Source organism: Bufo bufo, chromosome 6 (genome assembly GCF_905171765.1).
Source record: "Bufo bufo chromosome 6, aBufBuf1.1, whole genome shotgun sequence".
Taxonomy (NCBI): Eukaryota; Metazoa; Chordata; class Amphibia; order Anura; family Bufonidae; genus Bufo; species Bufo bufo.
This window is the reverse complement of record NC_053394.1, coordinates 63,138,362-63,165,775: the sequence shown is the minus strand read 5'-3', so window position 1 is coordinate 63,165,775 and position 27,414 is coordinate 63,138,362. Positions and strand designations below refer to the sequence as shown.

General features: G+C 45.0%; 2 protein-coding genes across 2 annotated transcripts in view; one reads left to right on the top strand and one right to left on the bottom strand.

Moving 5' to 3' along the window:
- Positions 1–12,450, top strand: part of LOC121004871 (protein FRA10AC1) — a 58,808-nt gene extending 46,358 nt beyond the window's left edge. Inside the window, exons 11-14 of the mRNA XM_040437280.1 lie at positions 1,902–2,008; positions 9,898–9,936; positions 12,151–12,241; positions 12,376–12,450. Of these exons, the coding sequence (XP_040293214.1) occupies positions 1,902–2,008; positions 9,898–9,936; positions 12,151–12,241; positions 12,376–12,418 (280 nt within the window). The 3' untranslated portion in view covers positions 12,419–12,450. The remainder of the gene's footprint in view (positions 1–1,901; positions 2,009–9,897; positions 9,937–12,150; positions 12,242–12,375) is intronic.
- A 10,166-nt stretch (positions 12,451–22,616) lies between these two features.
- PDE6C (phosphodiesterase 6C) overlaps positions 22,617–27,414 on the bottom strand; it is a 75,627-nt gene continuing 70,829 nt past the window's right edge. The window contains exon 22 of the mRNA XM_040435845.1: positions 22,617–22,845. Coding sequence (XP_040291779.1) covers positions 22,787–22,845 — 59 coding nt within the window. The 3' untranslated portion in view covers positions 22,617–22,786. The remainder of the gene's footprint in view (positions 22,846–27,414) is intronic.

Sequence of the window (27,414 nt, the reverse complement as noted above, 5' to 3'; positions counted from 1 at the left end):
TCTCCTATAGGACATGAGCGGTGGTGTCTGGAACTCCACAATATCTGGGAAAGAGCGTGTCAGGATTTGCCAATTTCGTCTGAGGGTTCCCGCTATTTGATTACTCAGAACCGAATGCGTGGACACAAAAGGTAATCTTTTGTTCTCCTTTTTCGTTCTGGTCGTGGTCAACAATTGGGTCCGTGTGTGTTGTCTGACTTTGTCAAGATGTCTCCTAACCAGTTTCTTGGGGTATTGTCTGGCCATGAACTTAAAGCTCATTGCCTGCAGTCTGTCATCTACTTTTTTGTCATCCGAGATGATACGTCTAACCCTAAGAAGTTGGCTATATGGGAGAGAACTTAACATGTTTTTTGGATGGGCACTATCAAAGCGCAACATATTATTTTTGTCCGTTGGTTTAACAAAAATGTCTGTTTGGAGACCCCTCTCAGTCACATAAACTAATGTGTCTAGAAATTGCATAGAGTGTGGCGAGTCCACTCTAGTGAATTTCAGTTGCATATGGACACTGTTGATGTAGTCATGAAACTGACCTAACTCATCGTCCGTCCCTGTCCATATGAGGAAGATGTCGTCTATATATCTCATCGTGGGAGGAGATTCATACACTCTTACTGCAGGACCTGGGGTTACCATGGCAGTGACTAGACGCTTAGGCGCGTCATCAGTCAGGTGACCGGGAGTAGCGTCATTGATCACATGACTGTATTGCCGACCATGTGATGTATGAGAATCTCGTTCTAACATTCGCGCAGCCGCAGTTGCATGCGGAAGACGCCGCTCACCGTGGACACACTACGGATCAACAGCCCAAGTATGAACGCTGGGTAAGCCTTATATTAATTTACACTGTGGTGCAGAGATTAGATTAATTATATGATTATTTGTACCTGAGAGGAGGCGGGTCTATTGGTGGAAGCACACCCACTGATTAATTGGTATGAATTAGTACCCTTATATATATGTAATGTGAGTCACTTGTAAACTTGTATGTAGCTTGATAAAGACTGTTGTCGAAACGTTGCTGCTGAATACTTGGTGGATTAAAACACATTGAATCTGCTTCTGGAGTGCCGTGACCTTCTTCATTTTTTGCTGGTACATTGGGGGTCTCTGAGGCCGAGACCTGACGCCACGAGCACCGCCGCAAAGTCGCTTGAGTGTATTCAAGTAAGTGGTGCTGTCCTACCTTACATTTTTGTGTGATCTGCATAGTAGTGCAGACCCACTGACTTTAATGGGTCAGTGGTCCCCAAGATCCGTCGCATCTTGCGGATCGCGGACCTATTTAAGTCGATGGGTCCGCACCACTATGCAGGGTGCACATGGCCTGTGTCTGTGTTTTGAGGATCCGCAGTTTGCAATCTGCAAAACAGGCACAGGTGTATGAATGTGGTCTTACTTGTAATTTATTCATTTAATTCTCCTATGGTTTAGGAGTCCAGTTGGCGGACCTATTAGGGGATTGACAGCCTGGACCACATATAACCATGCATGGTTTTTCTGGAGTGCTGGAGATAGCTTTTTATGCTCTCGACAGTTATATCTACTAAATGTATAGATGGCATGATTACTGATAAATGGAGTCATTGACTGCTGCGGAAGAGGAGAAAAAACGAACTGCAAAGCAGAGGATGTTAGCGAGGTTGGTCCATAGATAGAGTGCAATAGATCCAAGATTGGCAGTGGTTCATACAGGAGTTGAAGGGACACAGAGGTAAGAGGAGTTCCATAGCTCCTTAGGCCTATCAACCAGCGAGCTTCCAGTGGTCAGAACCAAACTGATCATACACTTATAGCGTATCCTGTTAATATGCCATCAAAGTATTTGGCAAAAAAACTATTCAAGAAAGACAAAACTCACTACTAACTCTTTTCTCCTTGCATTTCATTCCTAGGAGGAAAGAGGCCCATCCAAAGACTCGGAAAAGAAAATTATCTGCAGAGGCGGGGGAACCTTCCCGTAAGAAGTCTAAAGGTTCCCGAAAGAAAAGAAAGCCCAAAGGTAATCTGATTCCCTATAAGATTGTTATTTCATATTAATGCGTGCCCATCATCTGAGACGTAACATGGTTCTGCAAGAACAGCTCTACCAGCCAGGTCAGAAATACTTGGAATAGTAGAGTGATTTACAGTCATGTCGTTTTAATATGTAATTGGGAAGGATGGTGTAAATGCTGGTACAAGGCTGCCGTGTGGTGGAAGCTCTCGGAGGAAGATGGCCGTATCCCTGACATCGGCCAGACAGTGCACATTAGACCAAGCTAATACAAGAGATGGAAATTTTAGTTTTGTACCTTAATTCAGAGAAACTTCCTTCTTTATGGTTTACTGGTGCTTCCATTTAAATTTCCGAAGACCTCGGGTAGGCCACTTGTTTGCGACTCCTTGTTTTTTTTCCTTTTGATAGATCTAATTTGGTCGACAGAGCTTAAACATTCATGGTTGTTGTGTTCTACTTTTGTAATCGAATGTGCTGTCTTTATTCTAGGTCAGGGTTATGAACCCTGTAGGCCCTGGGCACAGTTTGTGTCCTCAGACTGAACTTAGCCCCGTCAATAATAACTGTGGAATATCTTGATCTGTGATCCTGAGTTACTCCTGTTGTTCATGAAGACATTAACAACTGGCCATTACCATTGCTCTTGTCATAAATATTCAGTACAAAATGTGTACAATTATGTACTGAAACTACCATATTTTTGCTGCATTGAATATGTCGGGGGGGGGGGGGGGGGGGGGGGGAGGGAATGTCAGTGTGTCTTTATAGGGCGATGCCGATTTACTTATAAGTCCTGGAAGCCCTCATTAGTAAAATAGGTCCGGGAAACAGTTAATTTATAGTGCTCCTTGTGCTAGCTGTACTCACCGCTCCCTGGTCTTCTGCCGATGCCACGCTGTGCTGTGACGTGCACACAGCTTGAGGACATGGACTGTGCAACGTCACAGCACGGCTGGAACACCAGGAAGAGCGCTGGATGTCGGGAGATCGCCGGTTGTGTCCGGGACAGGAGAGGTGAGTTTTTGTGTGTTTTTTTTTTGTTTTGTTTTGTTTTTTTTTGTCTGGTCTGATCTGAGGTCTGATTAAAATTAGGGGTCTGAACTGGAGTCTAATTTAACATTGGGGTCTAATCTGAGGTCTGTTTAGTAGTCTGATTAACATTGGGGTCTGAGCGGAGGTCTAATAAACATTGGGGGTCTAATCTGAGGTCTGTTTGGTGGTCCGATTAACATTCAGGTTCTCATCTGAGGTCTGAATAACACTAAGGCCCCTTTCACACGAGTGTGACGGATTAGGTCCGGATGCGTTCAGGGTGCGTTCAGTAAAACTCGCACCATTTTGCAAGCAAGTTCAGTCAGTTTTGTCTGCGATTGCGTTCAATTGTTCATTTTTTTCCGCGCGGGTGCAATGCGTTTTGATGCGTTTACAAACAAAGGTTTACAAACATCTCTTGGCAACCATCAGTGAAAAACATATCGCACCCGCACTAGCTTGCGGATGCAATGCGTTTTTCACGCAGCCCTTTTCACTTCTATGGGGCCAGGGCTGCGTGAAAAACGCAGAATATAGAACATGCTGTGATTTTCACGCAACGCAGAACTGATGCGTGAAAAACAACGCTCATGTACACAGACCCATTGAAATGAATGGGTCAGGATTCAGTGCGGGTGCTATGCGTTCACGTCACGCATTGCACCCGCGCGGAAAACTCGCTCGTGTGAAAGGGGCCTAATGGTCTGAGCTAAGGGCTTATTAACATTGAGGGGTCTGATAAAAAAAATATATAGATTTTTCTCCTCTAAAACCTAGGTGAGTCTTATAGGGTGAAAAGTACGGTACATTTCGGAAGTAATGTTTGTTTGTATTTAAAGCTTACGACCATTTGACATGACTATTAGTTTACTCTGGATCTATGGTGAGCTGTGTGTTTACGTCTGCGTATGTAATGCAGGACTTATACTTGGGGTCCATTCACACGTCCGCAAAATGGGTCCGCATCCGTTCCGCAATTTTGCGGAACAGGTGCGGACCCATTCATTTTTAATGGGGCCACAAAAGATGCGGACAGCCCTTCCGTTCCGCAGCCCAGGAAAAAAAATAGAACATGTCCTATTCTTGTCCGCAGCAACGTACAAAAAAAGCCATTTCTATCATAGTGCCGGTCATGGGCGGTGTCTGTGCGGACCTGTGAATGTGACAGAAGATGATCTCAATGTTCATAGCCCCTGAAGGGAATTGTTTTTCATCTCCTGGCTGCATGGCAGTGGGGGACGGCAGCCATGGAGTGTCACCCATAGCCTCCACTTGTATTAATTACTGAGGAAAGCTCCATAAATCGGTGCCTGTGACACAGCAGGATATTATCAGTAAGCTGTGTTGTTCTTGGCAGTGTTGTTAATATTGTTTCTATTACATGAATAGTGCAGGAGAAGCATAAAACAACCCAAGTGCTCACTAGTTGCACAGCAGCAGGATTGTGATTGTGTACTTGCTGTGGAGTCACGGATTACAAATTCCTGTGAATATCTTTAGCTGATACTTAGACAGAAGTGTCCGAAAAGCTTCGGCGGGGGTTGTTTTGAATTTTGAAATTTGGTATGAATCAATTTTACAAGTGACTATAATAAAGTTTGCAATATATCTTATTAGAGAAAAGCGCCTTTTTCTTCACTTATGAGTTACTTTTTCTTCTCCCCTGCCTCCTACACTGATCATTCAGTACCAATTTAATGCTTAAGGTTGGCCGGGCTGACGGAAACGGCCTAGCTGGCCAGCGCTCGGCTATTTCCGTAACTCCCATTGTAGTGAAGAGAGAGCTGTGCTGACAGCATAGCCGAACAAGCTCCGCCTCGTCTGGGAAGTATGGAAGCAGCGTAGCTTGGTTTTCTTCACTGTATGCTGCTCCTGTGAGTATGCTTCAGTTTGATTGAGGAGCAGGATCTCGTCTTCTCTTTGTGGAGTCCTGGTAGCTCGGGAAGAACGGACAATTAAAGGGATTATCCGAGTATAATTTTTCCTTTTCCTTGTGTTTCCCCTGCCAGACACTGCAACTTACTAATGCACTTGTGCTACTTTTTATGTCTTACTCTGGAGATCGGGAGAGTGGTCTCGTGAGACTGGATAGCCTCTGACATCACGACCAGGCCTCCCATGATCCCCTCACCCAACTGGTAGTGATGTATAACCCTTGTGATCTTTGGGCTGGTCAATGGTCTCAATCCACAAGCGGGGTAGGCGGAGTTCACTACTTGTCATCTCGAAGGTGTGTGGGAGGAAATATTAGGAGGAGATAGCAAGAGGATAATGGGGGGGTGTAGGGGGTGGAGTTTTCAGTCCAGGGAGGGGTGTAGTAGGAGTTTACATTTCTGGCTGATCTTGTAGTGCACAGCACTATGGGGAGTGTTGCAGCTGTACACCCACAACCTGAAAGTTCTGGTTTAACGCTGGAGCGTAGCGGAACATGGAGATTGAAGTGTAGACTCAGGAAAAGTTGACACAAGATTTTCACAATTAAATGACATTTTCTCGCCCATTTTCCTTGGGGGACACAGGAGACCTTGGGTATAGCTCAGCTCCCTAGGGGGCGCGACACTAAGTGAAAACGGTTAAGCCCCTCCTCCAGCAGCTATACCCTCAGCCCGGAGAGAGAGACTGCCAGTTTTTGCTTAGTGTCCAAGGAGGCAAGACACTCCCTGCAGGGCTGTTTTTTTCTCTCCTTATAATTTTTTCTTTTATTTTTTCTTCTTCTCTTCAGGGACAACAGAGACGCACTAGACCTCTCTGCTCTCCCGGGGTTGAGCTGCGCCAGTGCTGGTCATCCGCACTGCTGCCTCCCCGACAGAAGGCAAGGTGGACCAGGGCAGCCTAGCTCCCCTGCATCCCGCCAGCGTAAGGGTCGTCCACACGCCAAGTCCCTCTTCCAGCGTCCTGCCACTACGGTGCCAGTAGCTGAAGGGGCGACCCTGCTGGAACGGACCGAGGGTGAAGACGGCTGATGGTGAGAGAGTGGCTTCTCCAGCGGACATGTGGACGCCTTCGCGCCGCTCCGGGTCTCTCCAGGCCCGACTTTCACCGGCTACGGTGCTGGCCATGTACACGACCTCTTTCCATAGGCGGAATTCGGCACTCTCACGGGATCCGCTGCCGGCCATGTGCATGACCTCCTTCCATAGGCGGGATGCTGCACTCTCACTGGAGGTGCTGGCCACGTGCACAACCTCCTTCCATAGGCGGAATTATGCACTCTCTGGATTCGCTGCCGGCCATGTGCATGCCTCCTTTCCTTAGGCGGCATAATGCACTCTCACTGCCTGTGGTTGTTCTCTCGCCGGTACGTTGCTGGCCATGTGCATGACCCCCTTCCATCGGCGGGGTGCTTGCACTCTCACTGGACTTGCACTCCCACTGGATGCGGTGCTGGCCATATGCATGACCGCCCCTCATTCCATAGGCGGAATTTTGCACACTCACGGGACTGACCTTGTACATGCTGTGCTGGCCTTGCGCATGTCCCCCTTCATTGGCGGGGTAGTTGCACTCTCACGGGATACAGTGTTAGGTGGATTATTACACTATCACTTAATGCGATGGTATCCATGTGCATGTCCCCCTTCCCTAGGCGGACTTCCTGCGTTCCTACTGGATTCAGTGCGTCCATGTGCATGAGCCCCTTCTGTGCAGAATATGGTATGCCCTACTTCTCTGAAGTCGGTACTGGTCTTGGGCATCACCCCCCTCTTAGGCGGGCCTTTACACTCTTCCCGAATGCAGTGTCTGCCAGGTGCATATCCCCCTTTTCTAGGCGGACTGCTTGCGTTCCATCACATACTGTACTAGTCTTGTGCAGGACTCCCTTCCAGGCGGCATATTGCACTTCTGTAGATACTGTGGGGCTCTGTCGATGGCCCCCTTCCCAGAGTGAATATTTACAGTGGGTGAACATTCATGCGCGCTCTGTGCATTGTATGGGCCGCATATGCCTTCTCCCGTAGGTGGGTTGGCATTCTCACTGCTTACGGGGCTGACCGTACGTATGTCCCCCTTCCTCCCGCGACATACATGTTTCCCTTGGGATACGATGCTAGCCGCACGCCTTACACTCTTCTCCGGAGAGATCATTCTGCTTCCACCTGGTCCAGACGTGGTCTACTTGCTCTCTGCCTGCACCGAGCTAGGCGGTGCTCATTCTCGGGTTTGGACAGTATTTTGCGGTTCTGCTTGTGGCAGTATCGACCATGCTCGTTGGCCCTTCCACCCGTGGACTATTCATGGCTGCTGGATGCGTACCCATTGCGTCCTCCTGCTGCTTTGCTTCCCTGCGCAAGCGGTCTCATGGATGAGAGGGCTGTCTGCAGCGCCCTTTGAATTCTAAGTTGGCTCTGGCGGGACTACGGTTTCCTCACCTACTACCATTCCCTCCTCTTCGGATGTGGTGTGGTATGAGTCCTTATTATGGGCGCCCCCTGCACTTTAGTGCCGCTCTGCTGCCAGGTTTGGGTCGCTCTCCTTTGGAAGGTCACCCAACTTTTCTTGGGTGCTTCGGTTATGCCAGGTCCGGGGGACCTCCACCTTGGGTTCTTCAGGGTGTTCGCCTTCTGCGAGGCGGTGAGCCGGGCGACACACAGAGTATCGGGTGTTCTGCCTTTGAGCTGTCCTACTCTGACTACCCTGTTACCCACTCCTCCTTTCGGTTAGAGGGGTTATGCCGGCGTCTGCCTCGACTGCTTCTTCTCGCCGGCTCTGTTTTGTCTCCTGCTCAGAGCATATCCCTCCGATGTGGCTTCTGCCCTGGCCAGGCTTCAGGCTTGTTGACTTGGATGGTTCCGGAGTTCCTGTTGTGACCTTGGACCGTCTCCCTCGCTCACACTAGCTGTACTGGCCGTGTGCCCACTTACCGTGCCTACCGCGTTCTGTCCTCACGCTTAGGTGACAGATTGCGTTTTTCCGTTCTAGGCGGGGGTCCTGCTGTAAACTTACCTTCTCGGTAAGTTGACCCCCAGGCTTGAATCTGGGTCTCTACAGTGGTAACGGTAGCGCTTCCGGGACTTACCTTCTATTCCTTGCCATATTGGCCCTTAAATGGTAGGCCGTAGTCTCTCACTCCCTGTACTGGTAGTCCGTTCGCTCGGGTCTGAGGTAGTGATAATGCCCTCAATTATACCTCATCCGTCTCGAGGTTAATTGTCTCTGCCTTACCTGCCATTTTTTGTTCCGCGACTACTATCTTCCTGTTGTACTGAGGATAGCTGTATTGTGTTTCTACAGCAAGGCCATCTTCATCCCTTCCTGCTGTTGTCCCTGCTTGAGGACTCTGTTCCTTGAAGGGTCAAGTGTCGGCGCTATCCATCCTCCTCCGGCGTCCCCTGGCCCCTCTCGGGCCTGTCAAGACCTTCATCCACGGGGTGGCTCATTGGTTCCTCTGTACCGTCCCCCGGTACCGCCCTCGGAACAAAATACTGTGCTCTCGGCGCTCCAAGCTTCCCCCTTCGAGCCGTTACAGAAGATCTCTCTATGCCTTCTGTCCTGTACGTCCTGTTTCTAGTGGCCATCATGTCTCTCAGACGGGTGTCTGAATTAGCGGCCTTTTTTCTTGTTCCGAGCTTTTCTGTCCTTCCCCACGACAAGGCTGTTCTCCATCCCGTTCCTTCCTTCTGACGGTGGTATCTGCCTTTCTTCTCGACGAGGCCATCGTCCTTTCCACCCCTGGGAACAGACACTGCGCTGCTTGGACGTTGTTCGGGCCTTGAAGATTCACTTGGAGATCACCGGCTCCTTTCGGTGCTCGGACTCTTTTTGTGGTAACGTAAGGTCCGCGCATAGGGTTGCTGGCCTCCAAGGTGGCTTTCGGCCGCTTCATCAATTGGCTATTGCTGAGGTTACCGCACCAGGGGCAAGGTTCCGCATTTCGGTGTCGCCGCTCATTCCACCAGAGAGGTTGGTGCCTCTTGGGCCCAGAGACATCGGGCTTCAGCCTAACATTTGTGCACAGCGGCCACTGGTCTTTCTTGCACGCCTTTACCAAGTTCTACAGGGTGCATACTCATGCATCGGCGGATGCTGCCTTGGGCCGCCTGGTTTTTGCAGGCGGCAGTTCCTTGTTGCCTACGGGTGCTTCGCCTTGGAGCTGTGGTCCCTCCCCTCTTGGACTGCTCTCGGACACCCAAGGTCTCCTGTGTCCCCCAAGGAAGATGGGCGAGAAAACAAGATTTTTGTATAACTTACCAGTAAAATCTCTTTCTCGCTCTTCCTTGGGGGACACAGCACCCACCCATTCATTTGTTTTTTCTACACGGTTACAGACTGTTTACCCAGTTGGGTAGTTGGCTGGTTGGTTCCACATTGTTGGTCGTTTCCTTTTCTCACTACTTGGACACGCAACTGGCAGTCTCTCTCTCCAGGTTGAGGGTATAGCTGCTGGAGGAGGGGCTTAACAGTTTTCACTTAGTGTCACGCCTCCTAGGGAGCTGAGCTATACCCAAGGTCTCCTGTGTCCCACAAGGAAGAGCGAGAAAGAGATTTTACTGGTAAGTTATACAAAAATCTCGTTTTTTAGGATCCCGCATATCCCCTTTAAAGATGGAGCTCGCACAGGGGAAAATCAGAAAAAGTCATAGAATAGCCAGACAAGAGCTTATTGTAAAAAAAGTCACCTGCAATGATGGGTATGCTATAAATAAAGGATCGCCAGTGTACTGACTATAATAGATGGTGAATGTATGATGCCTTCATAAATGAAACCAAAATTCCAGCTAGAGAGCTTGGTTATTGGAAGCCAGTGCTGATTTGTAATACAGCGTGGAGTCCTGAAACGTACATGAATGCTCATCAGAGGTAATCAGCTTTGTTCTGCCGATTTTTCTCATAATCCTGCATTTTTGTGTTGTTTTTTTTAGCCACGTCTTCAGAGAGACACGAAGACTCCAGTGAATCAGGTAAAAACATTAGCACATTTCACATGAATATTTATGCCACCAGGTTAAACAGATCAGGATTTCTTTTTGTCATAAACTTTCAGCTGGTTCTTCGTCTTCCAATTACTTTTGCCTGCACACAAAAATTAGATTGTCCCTATGAGCTTCTTGAGCCAATGCACATAGAATAAGTGTGACATTGGAATAAAATGGCTGTTTGCAAGGAGGACAGGCCAAGATGCTGCTCAGTCATTTCATGAATGTTTAGTATATTCCTCATAATGAATCTCATGGACTTAAGTGTCAACCATTGTTTAAAGGGCATCTGTCACCACATTTATCAGCTAAATGTAAAGCTGTGGGTCCCATCTCCAATCTGTTGAAAATTGCTGTTTTATAATAATTCAATGAGCCCCTTGGAGAAACGAGGGAGGTGCCGTTGCACCCAGAGGATCTTGGAGAAACGAGGGTGGTGCCGTTACACCCAGAGACTCTGCTCCCTGTCTCCTATGCCGCACTCACACTGCTAAGACTGACCGGCTAGGCAGTGAAAACATATTCACGCCTGTCCTGAAGTCTTGCAGCGCATTCCATCCCTGTATAATGAGTGCGCTGAACGAGCTCCCACAAAATTTCAGGGCCATACAGTCCTATTGTGTAGTAGTCCACTTGAGAAAGCGGAGACCTGCACTCCATGTATGCAGGTTCTAAACTGTTTTCATTGAGCTGATCTTCTGCAGATTGAACTGTAAAGGGTTGTACTAAACATTAAAAGTTTAATTTAAAGTCGTTTTTTTTTTTTTTCTTTGCTTATATAGTGCAGGATAGGTCATTATTAAAGCATAATATAGAACCCTCTTGATTCCTTCTACCCTCAGATATGGTTTTCCTAATATATTCTTACATTTCCCATCATGCCTGGCTTTGCAGATACAGGAGAGATGGTCTCACCATAATGCACTGCTCTCGGGGCAGCCATGACAGATTAGTGAGAGAGCTGCTGTCCCCTCACACTTTAGGGTCTTCTGTGTGATGGAGCTTGAGCCCGTCTGCCCTCTCTTTCCCCTGTCAGCTCTCACATGCAGGAGACCAGTGTGAAGTTACTTCTCGTAGAACTACACTGTAGTGTCAGCACACACAGATAGTACAGGCAGTGGGAGTTTGAAGCTTTATAGGACTGCAGCTGATCACTGTATACACTCACCTACTATATATCTGCACTTCTGGTGGATAGGAGAGACATTATATATTAAACAGAATACAAAGATATGCATAAGAACTTGGAAGGTGGAGAGGAACTTGAGAGCTGCCAAGAGGGATTTGATTGCTGATGATATAATTCTGTAGTTCAGGAAGTCAGCCACGGGGAGAGACCGAGTTCCTGTTTACACATTAGAGCAAGGTTTCAGTGTATGGATGTAAGTGACTTAGGGTGGAACAAATTACATTTCTAGAATACAGGTGGTGAGTTAGTAATATATGTATACATAGCTATACATTAAAGGGAATGTGTTACCACCTGATAGTGGAAGATATCCTTTTTTTTTTTATTCTGTTTTTATTTTCTGATTGTAGATTTTTTTTTATCCTGAAGATGATTACAGGGGCGTCCATCTTGTCTGAGCTGTTGTTAACTGCATTTAGAGAGATGCTTTACAGCAGCCCCCATTGGCCGTTGACACAATAGGGGTCTAATTGACTCTATGGGAGAATTTTCTAGGCTTGCTTTGTGACCTATGCAGAGGTCAGGAGGGAGTAGATAAGCTGTGACATCACCTATTGTAAAATGGTGGATCCTGTGTTATTTATATATAGGTGTCATTGTAAGCTTACCTGTGATCATAATGAGATGACTGCTGTACAGACCAAGTGGCGTCTGTTATATTAGACTTAGAGGCTGGTGCAAAAACTGCAGGATTTTTTAAATATGGATGGCGACATAGAAAATTGAAAATAACCACCCAAGATTCTTTAAACATGTGTTTTGCATAAAAACTTGATTCCAACAACAGGTCATTTTCTGATGACGCATTCCCTTTTATTCTGTGTTAAACCCTTTCATTTTCATGGCTTTGGATTCTGCCATAGACCTAAATTCACAGTTGACTTGTAGGTCATGGGCAGAAAGATTAAAGGATTCACTTTAACACCTGAAGGAGTGCTTAAAATGTAACCAAGGTTGCAGTGAATCCTCTTACTTTTCTCAGTATTTTTACACACCATGGTTTTTTTCAGGCACAGATGACAGTAAGGAAGACGATGATGGTGGTGCTTCCAACGAGATCTGGAAAGGCCCCCAGAAAGAGATGGATGATGAGAAATCAAGGTGACTTGCCACTAGATATTTCTTTGAATGTGAATTCTCATGAGTGTATACTGTATGTGCTAGTTGTAGTATGATGAAGTGTCTACAACCATGTTGATTTGAAGTCTCCTAATCTGCTCTTATTCTTATTGCAGGGAAGAAGAGTTTGATGAGTATTTCCAAGATATGTTCCTGTAGACCACCATTGGTTTTAATAAATTCCTATTTTTCTAATTGCTGTGACTTCCTTCTTAATGTGAGAGTCATATTATGCATTCATGTATAATCTACACATCTAGATATGAGGGACAATTTTTTTTGCATTAAGAGGAATCTGTCATCTCAAGGCGTATCTCTCCCCCCCCCAAAAAAAAAAAAAATTTCTTTACATCTATAGCTGTCAAATATTGCCACCATACAGTGATTAAATATAATTAGTGGTTGTCAAAGATTAGAAGAATAGCACCACCCCTTTCCATGGGTTGTGTCTGGTATTGTAGCTCTGCTCTTTTGGAGTCAATGGGGCAGAACTGCAATACCACACACAACCTGTGGACACAGATGGTGCTGTTTTTGGAAGAAAGCAACCATGTTTTTCAAATTCTGGACAATTAAAGTATAGTTGATATGGTTAGAAAAAAGTCAAGGGTCTATTTAGTCCAACCTCCATACTGAAATTGAGCAAAACACACTGTACAAAGGACAATGTTACCACTAAATTCCCTTGGTCTCTGCAGTAAACACTCCTGAGCAAAGGCTTGTGAAGCGATTACTGCGGAGAGCTGAGGGCATTTCAGAGTAGAAAACCAGTAAAGTAGTAAAGGTCCTTCAGGAGTTCTCCTGCAGCAAAGAGGAACTGAGGTGTGTGTGGGGGCGTACAAAGGGAGCACATGGAGTTTTCAGGTGGAACTAGCAGCACATTTTGTACATTATCTGCTAGCAGAGGAAACCTCTGCCAGAGCCAGTTAGATGCCACCCACTCTCATGGTGTAGACTGCTTCCGTTTTCACCTTGACCCCCAGCTACTGAGTTCTGTAGTAGTGTTGCCTGCTTACATTGGAGGAAGACCAGGACCGATTCTAGGTTCTCTGCTGCCTGAGGGGAAAAAATGAAATGCACCCCCATGCCAAATTCTCAATCCATCCCGCTGCCCTACTGCTAAAGACATACAACTTGCATCAAGTGATGGCTCCTCTGATGTAGACATTCTCATTAATCATCTTCTCTATTCGTACCAGACCGCCATGACAATTTATTTCAGCTACATCTTGTCTCTTCAGAGTTTGCCACACAGACATTTTAGCGTCCTCATTATACCATCATTCTCCCCACCTTCTCAACACAAACTCCCCATCCTGGTGCCCCAACAATGTTATCCAGCTACTTCTCCCAGTACTGTGCCTGCTGTGCTCCTAATGCCTACAAACAATACACTGCAAAAATAATACAGATAGTCCCCCCATAGTGGTGCCCAAAATCCCACCAATAGTAATTCTCTCCCAGAGTACCCTCACTAGTATTAGTGCCTCTACAGTGCCCCCATAAGTAGCAATCCCCTCTATATTGTGCCCAATAATAATGTCCCCACAGTACACCCAGTAGAACCACCATAGTGTCCCCAGTATTTATAATGCTCCCTGCAGTTATAACTGTAGTGCCAGTATATATAATACTCCCCCCCCCCCCCCCCCCATAGTGCCAGTTTATATAATGCTACCCCATCCATACTCCTGTTGTGCCTATATATATATATTAGGGCTGCACAATATATCGAAAAAAATTATCGAATCGCGATAATCGCCAAATGCGATTTGGCCGACCCGAAAATGCTGCGATTATATATGAAGGGGCCCCACGCACATAACTGGCTTTGTGTGTAAAGTATTTTACTACTGTCTGAAACAAGCTCTGTCCTATTGATAAAATGGCCAGCCTCTGTACTCACTTTCACTATGAATGCACTGCATCGAGCTGTCCGGCCGGCGCGTTACTGACATCACTTAGTCACGCTCCTGCTTCCTGAATTAAGTGGGAGGAGCGTAACTACGCTCACTACCGTGCATTCATAGTGAAAGTGAGTACAGAGACTGATCATTTTATCAATAGGAGAGAGCTTGTTTCAGACAGTAGTAAAATACTTTACACACAAAGCCAGTTATGTGCGCAGTTTAGGACACATGAGGGGACACATAGGGCCATGAGGGGGACCAGCATAAATGCTATATGTGTGTCTTATGCTGGCCCCCCTCATGGCCCTATGTGTCATAGCACACATCCCCTATAACAGTGCCATCCACAGATCCACCCCATAACAGCGTCATCCACAGATCCCCCACATAACAGCGTCATCCACAGATCCCCCACATAACAGCGTCATCCACAGATCCCCCACATAACAGCGTCATCCACAGATCCCCCACATAACAGCGTCCTCCACAGATCCCCCACATAACAGCGTCCTCCACAGATCCCCCACATAACAGCGTCATCCACAGATCCCCCACATAACAGCGTCATCCACAGATCCCCCACATAACAGCGTCATCCACAGATCCCCCACATAACAGCGTCATCCACAGATCCCCCACATAACAGCGTCATCCACAGATCCCCCACATAACAGCGTCATACCCAGATCCCCCACATAACAGCATCATACCCAGCCGCGTCAGCGGCTCATATGGGAAAATCCAAGCAAATAGACCTCTAGCACAATTCCCTTAAAATATCGCATCGCATATCGTTATTGCAATTTTTAGGGCCCTAATCGCAATCGCACAAAATTCCCATATCTTGCAGCCCTAATATATATATATACAGGGCTCCAGACTTTGTAGTCTTGTCGCCATTTGCGCCTAGACCCTCCGCTGCTCTGCCGCTTTCACATTAAACTGACATGGCACGCGCTGCTGTCAGCGCGTGCCATGTTCTTCTCAACAGCACAGGGGAGATGGAGGCAATCCCTCCCCCTGTGCCGCTGCCACCAATGGGCTTATAGAAGCGAGGAGGAGGGGAGGGGCTGTGACCACTGCGCCACCAATGAATATAGTTTATGCTTAATACAAACGCAGGCTGCGATGCGGGTGCCAGCCATATCCCATACCCGGCACCCAGCCTCTATGACTGCGCACTGCGATCCGCCGCTATTAACCCCTTAGGTGCGGCACAATTATTATAATCATTGGTGGATTGTGGGGCTCCGATCAGTTACCATGGCAGCCAGGACGCTACTGAAGCCCTGGCTGCCATAGTCGGCTCCCTGCTGCTGTGTGCACAGAGCAGCAGGGAGAGTGTGAAGTCCTATTCAGCCTGATAGAGATCTATTAGGGTGAATAGGACAAGGGATGAAAGATCCCAGGTTCTAGCCCCTAAGGGGGGAAATAGTTATTAAATAAACTGTTAAAAAAAAAAAAAATATATAAAGTTCAAATCACCCCCTTGCCCAATTTTATATATAAACAATAAAAAATATTACATATCGCCACGCCCGAAAAAGTGCGAACTATTAAAATATTTAAAAATATCTCCTATGCGGTGAACGCCGTAACAGAAAAAAAAATTAAAAACTTGCAATTTGCCATTTTTTTGTCACCTTGTCCCGACAAAAATTAGGTTAGGACTGTTCTATTATGGTCCAGGCGTTCCATAAAATCTGGAATGCACGCGGCTTTTTTTTTTCACGTGGTATCGAGTATCGCAATACTTTTTTATGGTATCAAAATAGAGTAAAAATTTTGGTATCGTGACAACCCTAGGTAAGACGTGTTTTTTTTTATTATACCGTAATTATATGTATTTTAAATTTGGCGACTAAAAATTTTTCAGGTTAGGAGCCAATGGCTTCTTGATATTTTTTTTTTTAGTCTGGAGCCCTGATTTATATAGATATATATAATCTATATACAGTGCTGCCCATAATTTTTCACACCCCTGGCAAATTTTTACTTTGTTACTTTTATTCAACCAGCAAGTAATTTTTTGATGGGAAATGACATAGGTGTCTCCCAAAAGATAATAAGACGATGTACAAGAGGCATTATTGTGGGGGGAAAAAAAACCATTTCTCAGCTTTTATTTACATTTGAGCAAAAAGTGTCAAGTTGGCGTAAAAAAGAAGTCTTCAACCCAAAGAACACCATCCCCACTGTCAAACATGGTGGTGGGAACCTAATGCTTTGGGGGTGTTTTTCAGCCAATGGACCAGAGAACCTAATCACAGTAAACGGCACCATGAAAAAAGAGCAATACATGAAGATTCTCAACGACAACATCAGGCAGTCTGCAGAGAAACTTGGCCTTGGGCACCAGTGGACATTTCAGCATGACAATGACCCAAAACACACAGCAAAAGTGGTGAAGAAATGGTTAGCAGACAACAACATTAACGTTTTGAAGTGGCCCAACCAGAGTCCAGACTTGGATCCAATTGAGAATCTGTGGAGAAGCTAAAGATCAGGGTGATGGCAAGAAGACCCTCCAACCTGAAAGATTTGGAGCTCATTGCTAAAGATGTATGGGCAAAAATACCTGTGGAGACCTGCAAAAAGCTGGTCTGCAATTATAGGAAGAGTTTGATTGCTGTAATAGCCAATAAAGGCTTTTCTATTGATTATTGAGAAGGGTATGAATCATTTTGGACTGGACACTTTTTGCTCAAATGTAAATAAAAGCTGAGAAATGTTTTTTCCCCCCCACAATAATGCCTCTTGTACATCGTTTTATTATCTTTTGGGAGACACCTATGTCATTTCCCGTCAAAAAATTACTTGCTGGTTGAATAAAAGTAACTTTAAGTCAAAATTTGCCAGGGGTATGAATAATTATGGGCAGCACTGTATATATAAAAAAAATGCTGTCTCCCCCCATAGTACCAGTATATATAATGCTCCCCCATAGTGCTAGTATATAATGCTCTCCCTTACCTGTAGTTCCAGTATATAATCCCCGCCCCCACGTAGTGCCAGTATGTATATTACTCTCTCCCCACCCCCCATATTGCCACTACATATAATGCTCTCTCCACCTCTACTTCCAATATATATAATGATATCTTCACCCTACCCACCCGTAATGACAGTATACAGTATATAATGCTCTCCCTGATATTGCCAGTGTATATAATGCTACCTCCTATGTAGTGCCAGTATATATGATGCTGACCTCCCCCCCCCCATAGTGCCAGTATATATAGTGCTATCCCCCCATAGTGCCAGTATATATAATGCTGTCTCCCCCAATAATGCCAGTATATATAATGCTCCCCCCATGGTGCTAGTGTATATGTATGTATATATATAATGCTTTCCCTCACCTCTAGTTCCAGTATATAATGCTGCCCCCATAGAACCATATATATGTATATTACTCTCTACCCACCCCCCGTACTGCAGTATATATAATGCTCTCTCCCCCTCTACTGCCAATATATATTGCTCTCTTCACCCCACCCATAGTGCCAGTGAATATAATGCTCTCTCCCCATATTGCCAGTATATGTAATGGTCCCTGTCCTGTAGTGCCAGTATATATAATGCTCTCCTCCCCCATAGTGCCAGTATATGTTATTCTTCTCCCCCTCTCCGACCGTACTACCAGTATATATAATGCTCTCCCCCCATAATGCCAGTACACCGCTTTGCCTCAGGTAACAGGTTTCAAAGGGACCCCAGTCACCCAATAGTGCCCCTCCCCCCCCAATTTGGAACTTATGGCATATCCCCTGGATATGCCATAAATGCTTCGGCTGGGAATACCCCTTTAATTACCAGCAAAAAGGCCGTCTGGTTGACAGTCGCTGGCTTTATTCTTCAGTCATGGCAGGGTGAAGCTACAGGTCCTATCATGCCTATCTTAGCAAAATAACACAAAAGCTTCCAAATAAAATATAATGGGGCTTTTTCTTTACTAGCAATGTACGTTTTCTCAAATTGTGTTCTCCATAATTCCCTCCTACACATTATTAATTCTCTCTTTTTGCTAGAGATCCCACCAGATGGGGATATGTTCAGAATAGTGCAATTCTCAGCAAAGGAATGTCTGTCCTGCTAAGAGGAACTTGAGGTTAATTCTTTTTACATCTTGAAAGCCCTGTTAAAAGCCAAATCCAATATACTGCAAGCAGCTTACGTTTATGCTACTCATCTTCTTCAGCTCCTGTACAACCAGACCCCCCCCCCCCCCCCCCCCCCCCCAGGTGCAAAGCCGAGGCCTGGAACATGTCATTTATTGCATTCACTTCCATAGAGTGTAAATAGTTATTGGAATTCTTACATGGTAGAGAATTTTTTGTTTTTACTCCCATTTTGTAAATGGCACGAGCAGGAATGTTGTCTCTCAGCATTTACAGACGACCAGCGTTAAAAGGGTTATCCGATATATAAAATATCCCTCCTCCGATGCCCGGGCTCCTCGTATGGATTATACTTACTTGCACCACGGCACCCACGTCACTCTGGATCCCCGCACGACAGGGGGAGCAGCCAATAGCAGGCTGTGACGGTGGCCAGTCTCAAGGGGGCTCGTCCCTGTTGCATCCTGCTATTGGCTGCTCCCTCCCCGTCGCTGGATGTTTTGATCCATGCGACGAGGAGATGCTGTGGCGGCCATGCAGGGATCTGGAGAGACGCAGGTGCCGTGTATAATCCATACAAGGGGCATCAGGGGGGGGGATGTATTTCAGATATCTGATAACCCCTTTAAGTGTATGTAAAAGAGAGAGAGAGAGATGTATTTTCCAAAAATAAATTTTATTATTCCATAATATTATGCGGCCCAGAAGCTCTAGGTTCGAGTGGTGGCTCTTCACTAGCTCCGCCATGTAGGTTCTGCTTTGTTCTGAAGCTTTACCATGCATCCCTTGATTACTGCTGAATTAGAGCAAATATCTAGACAGGATCTCAAAAATCATATGTAACCAGTAGCTATAGGTGATACCTGCTAGTTATTGTTCTCAGGTCTTGCTGTTTGGTTGATATTTTTTTTATTTAGCTTGGCTACATTGAGACAGAGCTGTGATCTGTGACTGCCGTTTAGATACGTTACCTACGGGTAGTCTGGGTCTTCTCCTGTCTCATCGTTGGTTCAGGCTGCTGGTCCCTCCCTCCTTTCTGCAGCTTGTCCTCCTCAAATTGACTGCTGTATATAAGCAGGTTTATCCCAAGCACACCAAGCCATTTGATATAAAAGTTTTATTTCGGCTTGCCCGTACACCTTATGTCAAATGTACACCTCTCATCATATACAGTCCTGATCAAAAGTTTAAGACCACTTGAAAAATGGCAAAAAAAATCATATTTAGCATGGCTGGATCTTAACAAGGTTCCAAGTAGAGCTTCAACATGCAACAAGAAGAAATGAGAGTGAGACAAAACATTTTTTGAGCATTCAATTTAATGAAAACAATGAATAAACTGAAACAGGCTGTTATTCAGCTGATCAAAAGTTTAGGACCACATGCCTTTAAAAGGCGAAAACTGTGCAAAGATGTGGATTCATTTTCATTTTCTGTCAGGTAGTCACACGTTGTGATGGCAAAGGCAAAAAAACTCTCCCTTTTTGAACGTGGTCGGGTTGTTGAACTGCATAAGCAGGGTCTCTCACAGCGCGCCATCGCTGCTGAGGTGGGACGCAGTAAGACAGTCATTTGGAATTTCTTAAATGATCCTGAGGGTTATGGAACAAAAAAGTCAAGTGGAAGACCCAAAAAAATTTCATCAGCACTGAGCCAGAGGATCCAATTGGCTGTCCGTCAAGACACTGGACGATCCTCGACCAAAATTAAGGCCCTTACTGGTGCTGACTGCAGCCCCATAACCATCAGATGGCATCTGAGACTGAAGGGCTGCAAAAACAAAAAACGTCTTCAAAGACCTCGTCTCCTTGAACGCCACAGAACTGCTCGTTTGGACTTTGCAAGAGAGCACCAAACATGGGACATTCAAAGGTGGAAGAAAGTTTTATTCTCTGATGAGAATTTTTTTTACCTTGATGGTCCTGATGGTTTCTAACGTTACTGGCATGACAAGCAGATCCCACCTGAGATGTTTTCTACGCGCCACAGTGGAGGGGGCGCCATAATGGTCTGGGGTGCTTTTTCCATCAGTGGAACAATGGAGCTTCAGGAAGTGCAGGGGCGTCAAACGGCCGCTGGCTATGTCCAGATGTTGCAGAGAGCATTCCTTATGACTGAGGGCCCTCGTCTCTGTGGTAACGACTGGGCTTTTCAACAGGACAACGCTACAGTACACAATGTCCGCAGGACAAGGGACTTCTTCCAGGAGAATAACATCACTCTTTTGGCCCATTCTTCGTGTTCCCCTGATCTAAATCCAATTGAGAACCTTTGGGGATGGATGGCAAGGGAAGTTTTTCAAAAATGGACAACAGTTCCAGACAGTAGATGGCCTTCGTGCGGCCGTCTTCACCACTTGGAGAAATGTTCCCACTCACCTCATGGAAACGCTTGCATCAAGCATGCCGAAACGAATTTTGGAAGTGATAAACAATAACGGCGGAGCTACTCATTACTGAGTTCATGTTTGGAAGTTGGATTTCTGTTTTTGGGGGGGGGGGGGGTAGTTTTTTTTTGGAGGTGTGGTCCTAAACTTTTGATCAGCTGAAAAACAGCCTGTTTCAGTTTATTCGTTGTTTTCATTAAATTGAATGCTCAAAAAATGTTTGGTCTCACTCCCATTTCTTCTTGTTGCATGTTGAAGCTCTACTTGGAACCTTGTTAAGATCCAGCCATGCTAAATATGATTTTTTGCCATTTTTCAAGTGGTCTTAAACTTTTGATCAGGACTGTATAAGCTCAAGTCTGTGGCTTCCTGTAAATGTGGTTGAAGGAGTAATCTAAAAAAGGATCAAATTAACCCACAGGCTTTCAACATATATTTTTATCATGATTTTCGATCATTAGTCCGTTTGTGTGAACAAATTTGAAATACAAATACCTGTCAACATGCTTTGACTTGTAATGTTAGGAAGTGCCCCTAAAATTTAAAGGAGTCTTATCACCCTTTATAAATGATTGTCCCATCATGTAGAGAAAGTTAATACAAGGCACTTACTAATATATTGTTGTTATCCATATTGCTTCCCTTGCTGGCTGGATTCATTTTCCGATCACATTATACACTGCTAGTTTCCATGGTTACAGACCACCCCGCAATCTATCAGTGGTGGTAATGCTTGCACAATATATGAAAAAGCACCAGCCTATGTGCGATACCATTGTCCCGTCCACCAGAGAGGCTGATGCTTTTTCCAATAGTGTGCAAGCACGACCACCACTGATGGATTGCAGGGTGGTCTGTAACCATGGAAACAAGCAGTCTATAATGTGATGGAAAAATGAATCTAGCCAGCAAAGGAAGCAATATGGACAATCACAATACATTAGTAAGTGGCTTGTATTAACTTTCTCTACATGATAAATGCAACTTACTGAAGTGAGACAACCCCTTTAAGTTATTAAAACCCTTCCCACTGTGCAGGGAACTGCAACACGCCCTATTTATTTATTTATTTTTAATGGAGCTGTGGTGCACTACCCTGGGAGGCAGAACAGACACAGGTAGGTCTGATAGGTTCCCTGCAATGGTGGAACTTTTTTTTGTGTTTAGGTTACTAAGGCCTCTTTCACACTTCCGGATCCGTCGTGTACTCCATTTGCCGGAAGTGCCCGCCGGATCCGTAACACCGCAAGTGAACTGAAAGCATTTAAAGATGGATCCGTCTTCAAAATGCGTTCAGTGTTACTATGGCAGCCAGGACGCTATTAAAGTCCTGGTTGCCATAGTAGTAGTGGGGAGCGGGGGAGCAGTATACTTACAGTCCGTGCGGCTCCCGGGGCGCTCCAGAATGGCGTCAGGGCGCCCCATGCGCATGGATCACGTCATCCATGCGATCACGTCATCCATGCGCGTGGGGCGCCCTGAAGTCACTCTGAAGCGCCCCGGGAGCCGCACGGACGGTAAGTATACTGCTCCCCCCCGCTTCCCACTACACTTTACCATGGCAAACAGGACTTTAGCGTCCTGGCAGCCATGGTAACCATTCAGAAAAAGCTCCGGTAATGCGGCGAAACGACGTTTAGCTTAAGGCCGGATCCGGACTAATGCCTTTCAATGGGCATTAATTCCGGATCCGGCCTTGAGGCAAGTGTTCAGGATTTTTGACCAGAGCAAAAAGCGCAGCATGCTGCGGTATTTTCTCCGGCCAAAAAACATTCCGGTCCTGAACTGAAGACATCCTGATGCATCCTGAACGGATTTCTCTCCATTCAGAATGCATGGGGATAATCCTGATCAGGATTCTTCCGGCATAGAGCCCCGACGACGGAACTCTATGCCGGAAGAAAAGAACAACGCAAGTGTGAAAGAGCCCTAAATTATGCAGCTCCCCAAACACACTTTCACCAAATCCTTCTCAAGTCACCATTTTAATAGCAGTTGACAGCCAATACATAAAAATTGATTCCTCACATCTATACTACAGTCTAATTCCAGTCACCCTCCCATCTGGGGACTCGATTGTGTTGCATTCAGTCTCTTGTGATATCTCTTTCTACAAAACTGTACATGTTTTTGATTTGTTTGGTCCATTGTCTTCACCACCTTCTGTACCTAGTAAGAAAAAAAAAAAAAGGAATGTTAAGAGCAGGTGAAGGGTTCAGGTTCTGTAAGTGCCCCCTGTGGTTAAAGATTTATGACTTCCTATAAATCAGATTTAACACTCCTTTCCTCCTGGCACTTTTTTGCATTTTTGTCTTGGCAGAATATTAAGTACAAACAAGTCGTACACAGTGATTGATGAATGTTGGTGCCAGTTCTCAAGTTACCCTTTTTTTTATTAAATGTTGAAGTAAAATTCCCTTAGGCCTCATGCACACGAACGTATTTTCATTCTGTGTCCGTTCCGTGTTTTTTTTGCGGACCGTATACGGAACCGTTAATTTCAATGGGTCTGCAAGAAAAAGGAAGTTACTCCGTGTGCCTTCCAGTTCCGTATGTCCGTATTTCCGTTCCGCAAAAAAATAGAACATGTCCTATTATTGTCCACATTATGGACAAGGATAGGACTGTTCTATTAGGGGCCGGCTGTCATCCGTTTTTTTTGCGGACCGCAAAATACATACAGTTGTGTGCATGAGGCCTTAATCTAACTTTAAACTGATTTGATAGGGGCTGGATCCCTAGATATTCTGGATTAAAAAACAAATAGATCATACACCAGATGTCAACAAGAACATGTGAACAGAGTCTAAGGGTACTTTCACACTTGCGTTATTCTTTTCCAGCATTGAGTTCCGTCCTAGGAGCTCAATACCGGAAAAGAACTGATCAGTTTTATCCTAATGCATTCTGAATGGAGAGCAATCCATTCAGGATGCATCAGTTCAGTCCCTTTTATGTTTTTTGGACGGAGAAAATACCGCAGCGTGCTGCACCATGATGATATCTCCGGGCAAAAATACTGAACACTTGCCGGAATGCCAGATCCGGCATAAATTTACATTGAAGTGCATTAGTGCCGGATCCAGCATTACGTTTTCCGGCAAAACGGATGCGCAGACCTTTAAAAATGCAAAAAAAATAATTTATATGGCATCCGTTTTTCCGGATGACACCTGAGAGACAGATCCGCATCCGGATCAGTCTGACAAATGCCATCAGTTTGCGTCCGGATTGCCGGAATCCTCTACCGCAAGTGTGAAAGTACCGTAAGTGCAAAGTAGGAACTTGGCTTTAACTTCTAAACATACCAACAACCAGGCATAGCTCCAGGTCATAAACTATTAGGGAGGAATTTAGTCTTGAGCACCGAACTAAAGCCACTAGGGGCACCATGATGACTTGGTACATACCACATCATGAAAACACCTCACCACAATGTGCACTATCTAGTACAGAGCCTGTTGGGTGCACGACGTAGGGACGTCATGAACGGATCCGGTTGTATTATGTCTTCTATAGCCATGACGGATCCGTCATGAACTCCATTGAAAGTCAATGGAGAACTGATCCGTTTTCTATTGTGTCAGATTATGTCAAAGAAAACGGATCTGTCCCCATTGACTTACATTGTGTGTCAGGACGGATCCGTTTGGCTCCGCTTCGTCAGGCTGACAGCAAAACGCTTTAGGCAGTGTTTTGGTGTCCGCCTCCAGAGCGGAATGGGGACTGATCGGAGGCAAACTGATGCATTCTGAGCGGATCCTTTTCCATTCAGAATGCATTAGGGCAAAACTGATTCGTTTTCGACCACTTGTGAAGCCCATGACGGATCTCACAAACGGAAAGCCAAAACGAGAGTGTGAAAGCAGCCTTACTTGTATCTGTAAAAGACCTTCAAACATACTCCATTACAATGCTAAGCAATCTTTTACACCTACATCTTCCGTGTCCTAAAACATGACCCCAAAAAATCCTCAAAAAGAAGGAGCCACAGCTTTAGTTAAAGGGGTTGTGCATGAGTATGTAAAGTATCTACTTATTGCTCCACATGGTCATGCTTCTCCATGGGCTGAGTCTGTTATTGAACTGGCTCTGAAAAAAAGCAGACCCTTCTTTTTCACCTCAATCCTGGACAAGCCTCCTTTAAATGTTCATTATGTTTTCACAAAACTTTTCATAAATCAATAGTACTGACAATTATGAGAAACTTTGTAATATATCTTATCATAGAAAAATTGCTCATTTTCCTGTTATCAGCTGATAAATTCTTAAACTAACTTTCTCTCTGAAAATTTATTTCTTCTGAACTCTCCTCCAAAGGGGCCAGCACACAGATGTTTCAGATTACCCTGAAAAACTCCAAGAAAGTAACGCTTTCCTTTAATCGAATTGTTCCCTTTTTAGAAACAACGTATTCATTTTATTTTTTTATAAAATCTCCCCCTTTTGGTTTCACTTTGTTCCCCCCCCTTACACTCAGGGTGTATATGGGGAAATACTCCCAATATATACCCGAAATATGCCCATAGGTGTTAATGTGCGTAACAAGACAAAATAATGTCCTTTTGGCACATGATTGGATGGTTTGCATCACAGTTTTTTTTTTTTATGTATTGAAGATTGAAGTTGACTAACCCTTATTACGTGGGGATGAGGAGGAGGATATATATGCAACATATTGATCATACACCAGATGTCAACAAGAACATGTGAACAGAGTCTAAGGGTACTTTCACACTAGCGTTTTTGTTTTCCAGTATTGAGTTCCGTCCTCAGGGCTCAATATCGGAAAATAACTGATCAGTTTTATCCTAATGCATTCTGAATGGAGAGCAATCCGTTCAGGATGCATCAGTTCAGTCCCTTTTTTATGTTTTTTGGATGGAGTAAATACCGCAGCGTGCTGCACCATGATGGTATCTCCGGGCAAAAATACTGAACACTTGCCGGAATGCCAGATCCGGCATAAATTTACATTGAAGTGCATTAGTGCCGGATCCAGCATTACGTTTTCCGGCAAAACGGATGCGCAGACCTTTAAAAATGCAAAAAAAATAATTTATATGGCATCCGTTTTTCCGGATGACACCTGAGAGACAGATCCGCATCCGGAACAGTCTGACAAATGCCATCAGTTCGCGTCCGGATTGCCGGAATCCTCTGCCGCAAGTGTGAAAGTACCGTAAGTGCAAAGTAGGAACTTGGCTTTAACTTCTAAACATACCAACAACCAGGCATAGCTCCAGGTCATAAACTATTAGGGAGGAATTTAGTCTTGAGCACCGAACTAAAGCCACTAGGGGCACCATGATGACTTGGTACATACCACATCATGAAAACACCTCACCACAATGTGCACTATCTAGTACAGGGCCTGTTGGGTGCACGACGTAGGGACTCTGTCATTGGTGTTATTTCACGCACTGGGCATAAGGCAGTGAATTACTTTTTTTTTTTTTTTCTAGTGTGCCCTTAGTACATTTTAATGGTCAACCCTTGTCTCTATGCAGAGTCATCTATTAAATGTAGTATACTTTCTATTTTATGCACACCTTAATTCCATTATTTTTCCATGATTGGCCAATGTGTACTGTGTATTCTCTGCCAGAGAACTGTTCAGGGAGGTTGACACGACCTGGCCAGCTTGATATCACTTAAAGAAAAAGCTAGTACGTTAAAAATAGTTTAAAAAAAATAATTTTTCTTGACTACATGGCCACTAGAGGGAACTGTATAGATGCTTTATGTACCCATAGTAATATATTATCTATGCAGTAAGCCCAACACAGCAATTACGTAAAATATTTTTAGCATTTTTACTGCAAAATAGAGAAAGAAAATGCTAAACTGTTCTGTCTTATGTCTGTGAAACCCATACAATGATGCACATTCAGCACTAGGGATAAGCGAAGTATTAAAAAATTCGCTGCTTTGCTAAAGTTTGTTTACAAAATAAATTTGCTTTGTGACGAGTTACTTTGTCATGAGGCGCATTTCTTTGTAAGTAGTGGGTGCAATGACAGGGAGTGGCCCCCCCATCATTGTATCCCTCGGAGTCTGTGTTCATAGCTGATCGCTGTATCTGACAGTAATAACACAGTGTAAAATTTAAAAAAATTACATTATTTTACCTCATCCATTTGCTTGTGACGGGCCGGCCGCCGCCATCTTGATTGAAGATCTTCGCGAAATCTAGCACGGCCCGTGATGACGTCATCAAGATGAGATTAATCAAGATGGTGGCGGCCGGCCCTTCTCAAGCAAATGGATGAGGCAAGTATGATTTTTTTTTTTTTTTTTTTTTTTTTTTTACACCAAAATACACTGCGTGCAGAATTATTAGGCAAATGAGTATTTTGACCACATCATCCTCTTTATGCATGTTGTCTTACTCCAAGCTGTATAGGCTCGAAAGCCTACTACCAATTAAGCATATTAGGTGATGTGCATCTCTGTAATGAGAAGGGGTGTGGTCTAATGACATCAACTATATTAGGTGTGCATAATTATTAGGCAACTTCCTTTCCTTTGGCAAAATGGGTCAAAAGAAGGACTTGACAGGCTCAGAAAAGTCAAAAATAGTGAGATATCTTGCAGAGGGATGCAGCACTCTTAAAATTGCAAAGCTTCTGAAGCGTGATTATCGAACAATCAAGCGTTTCATTCAAAATAGTCAACAGGGTCGCAAGAAGCGTGTGGAAAAACCAAGGCGCAAAATAACTGCCCATGAACTGAGAA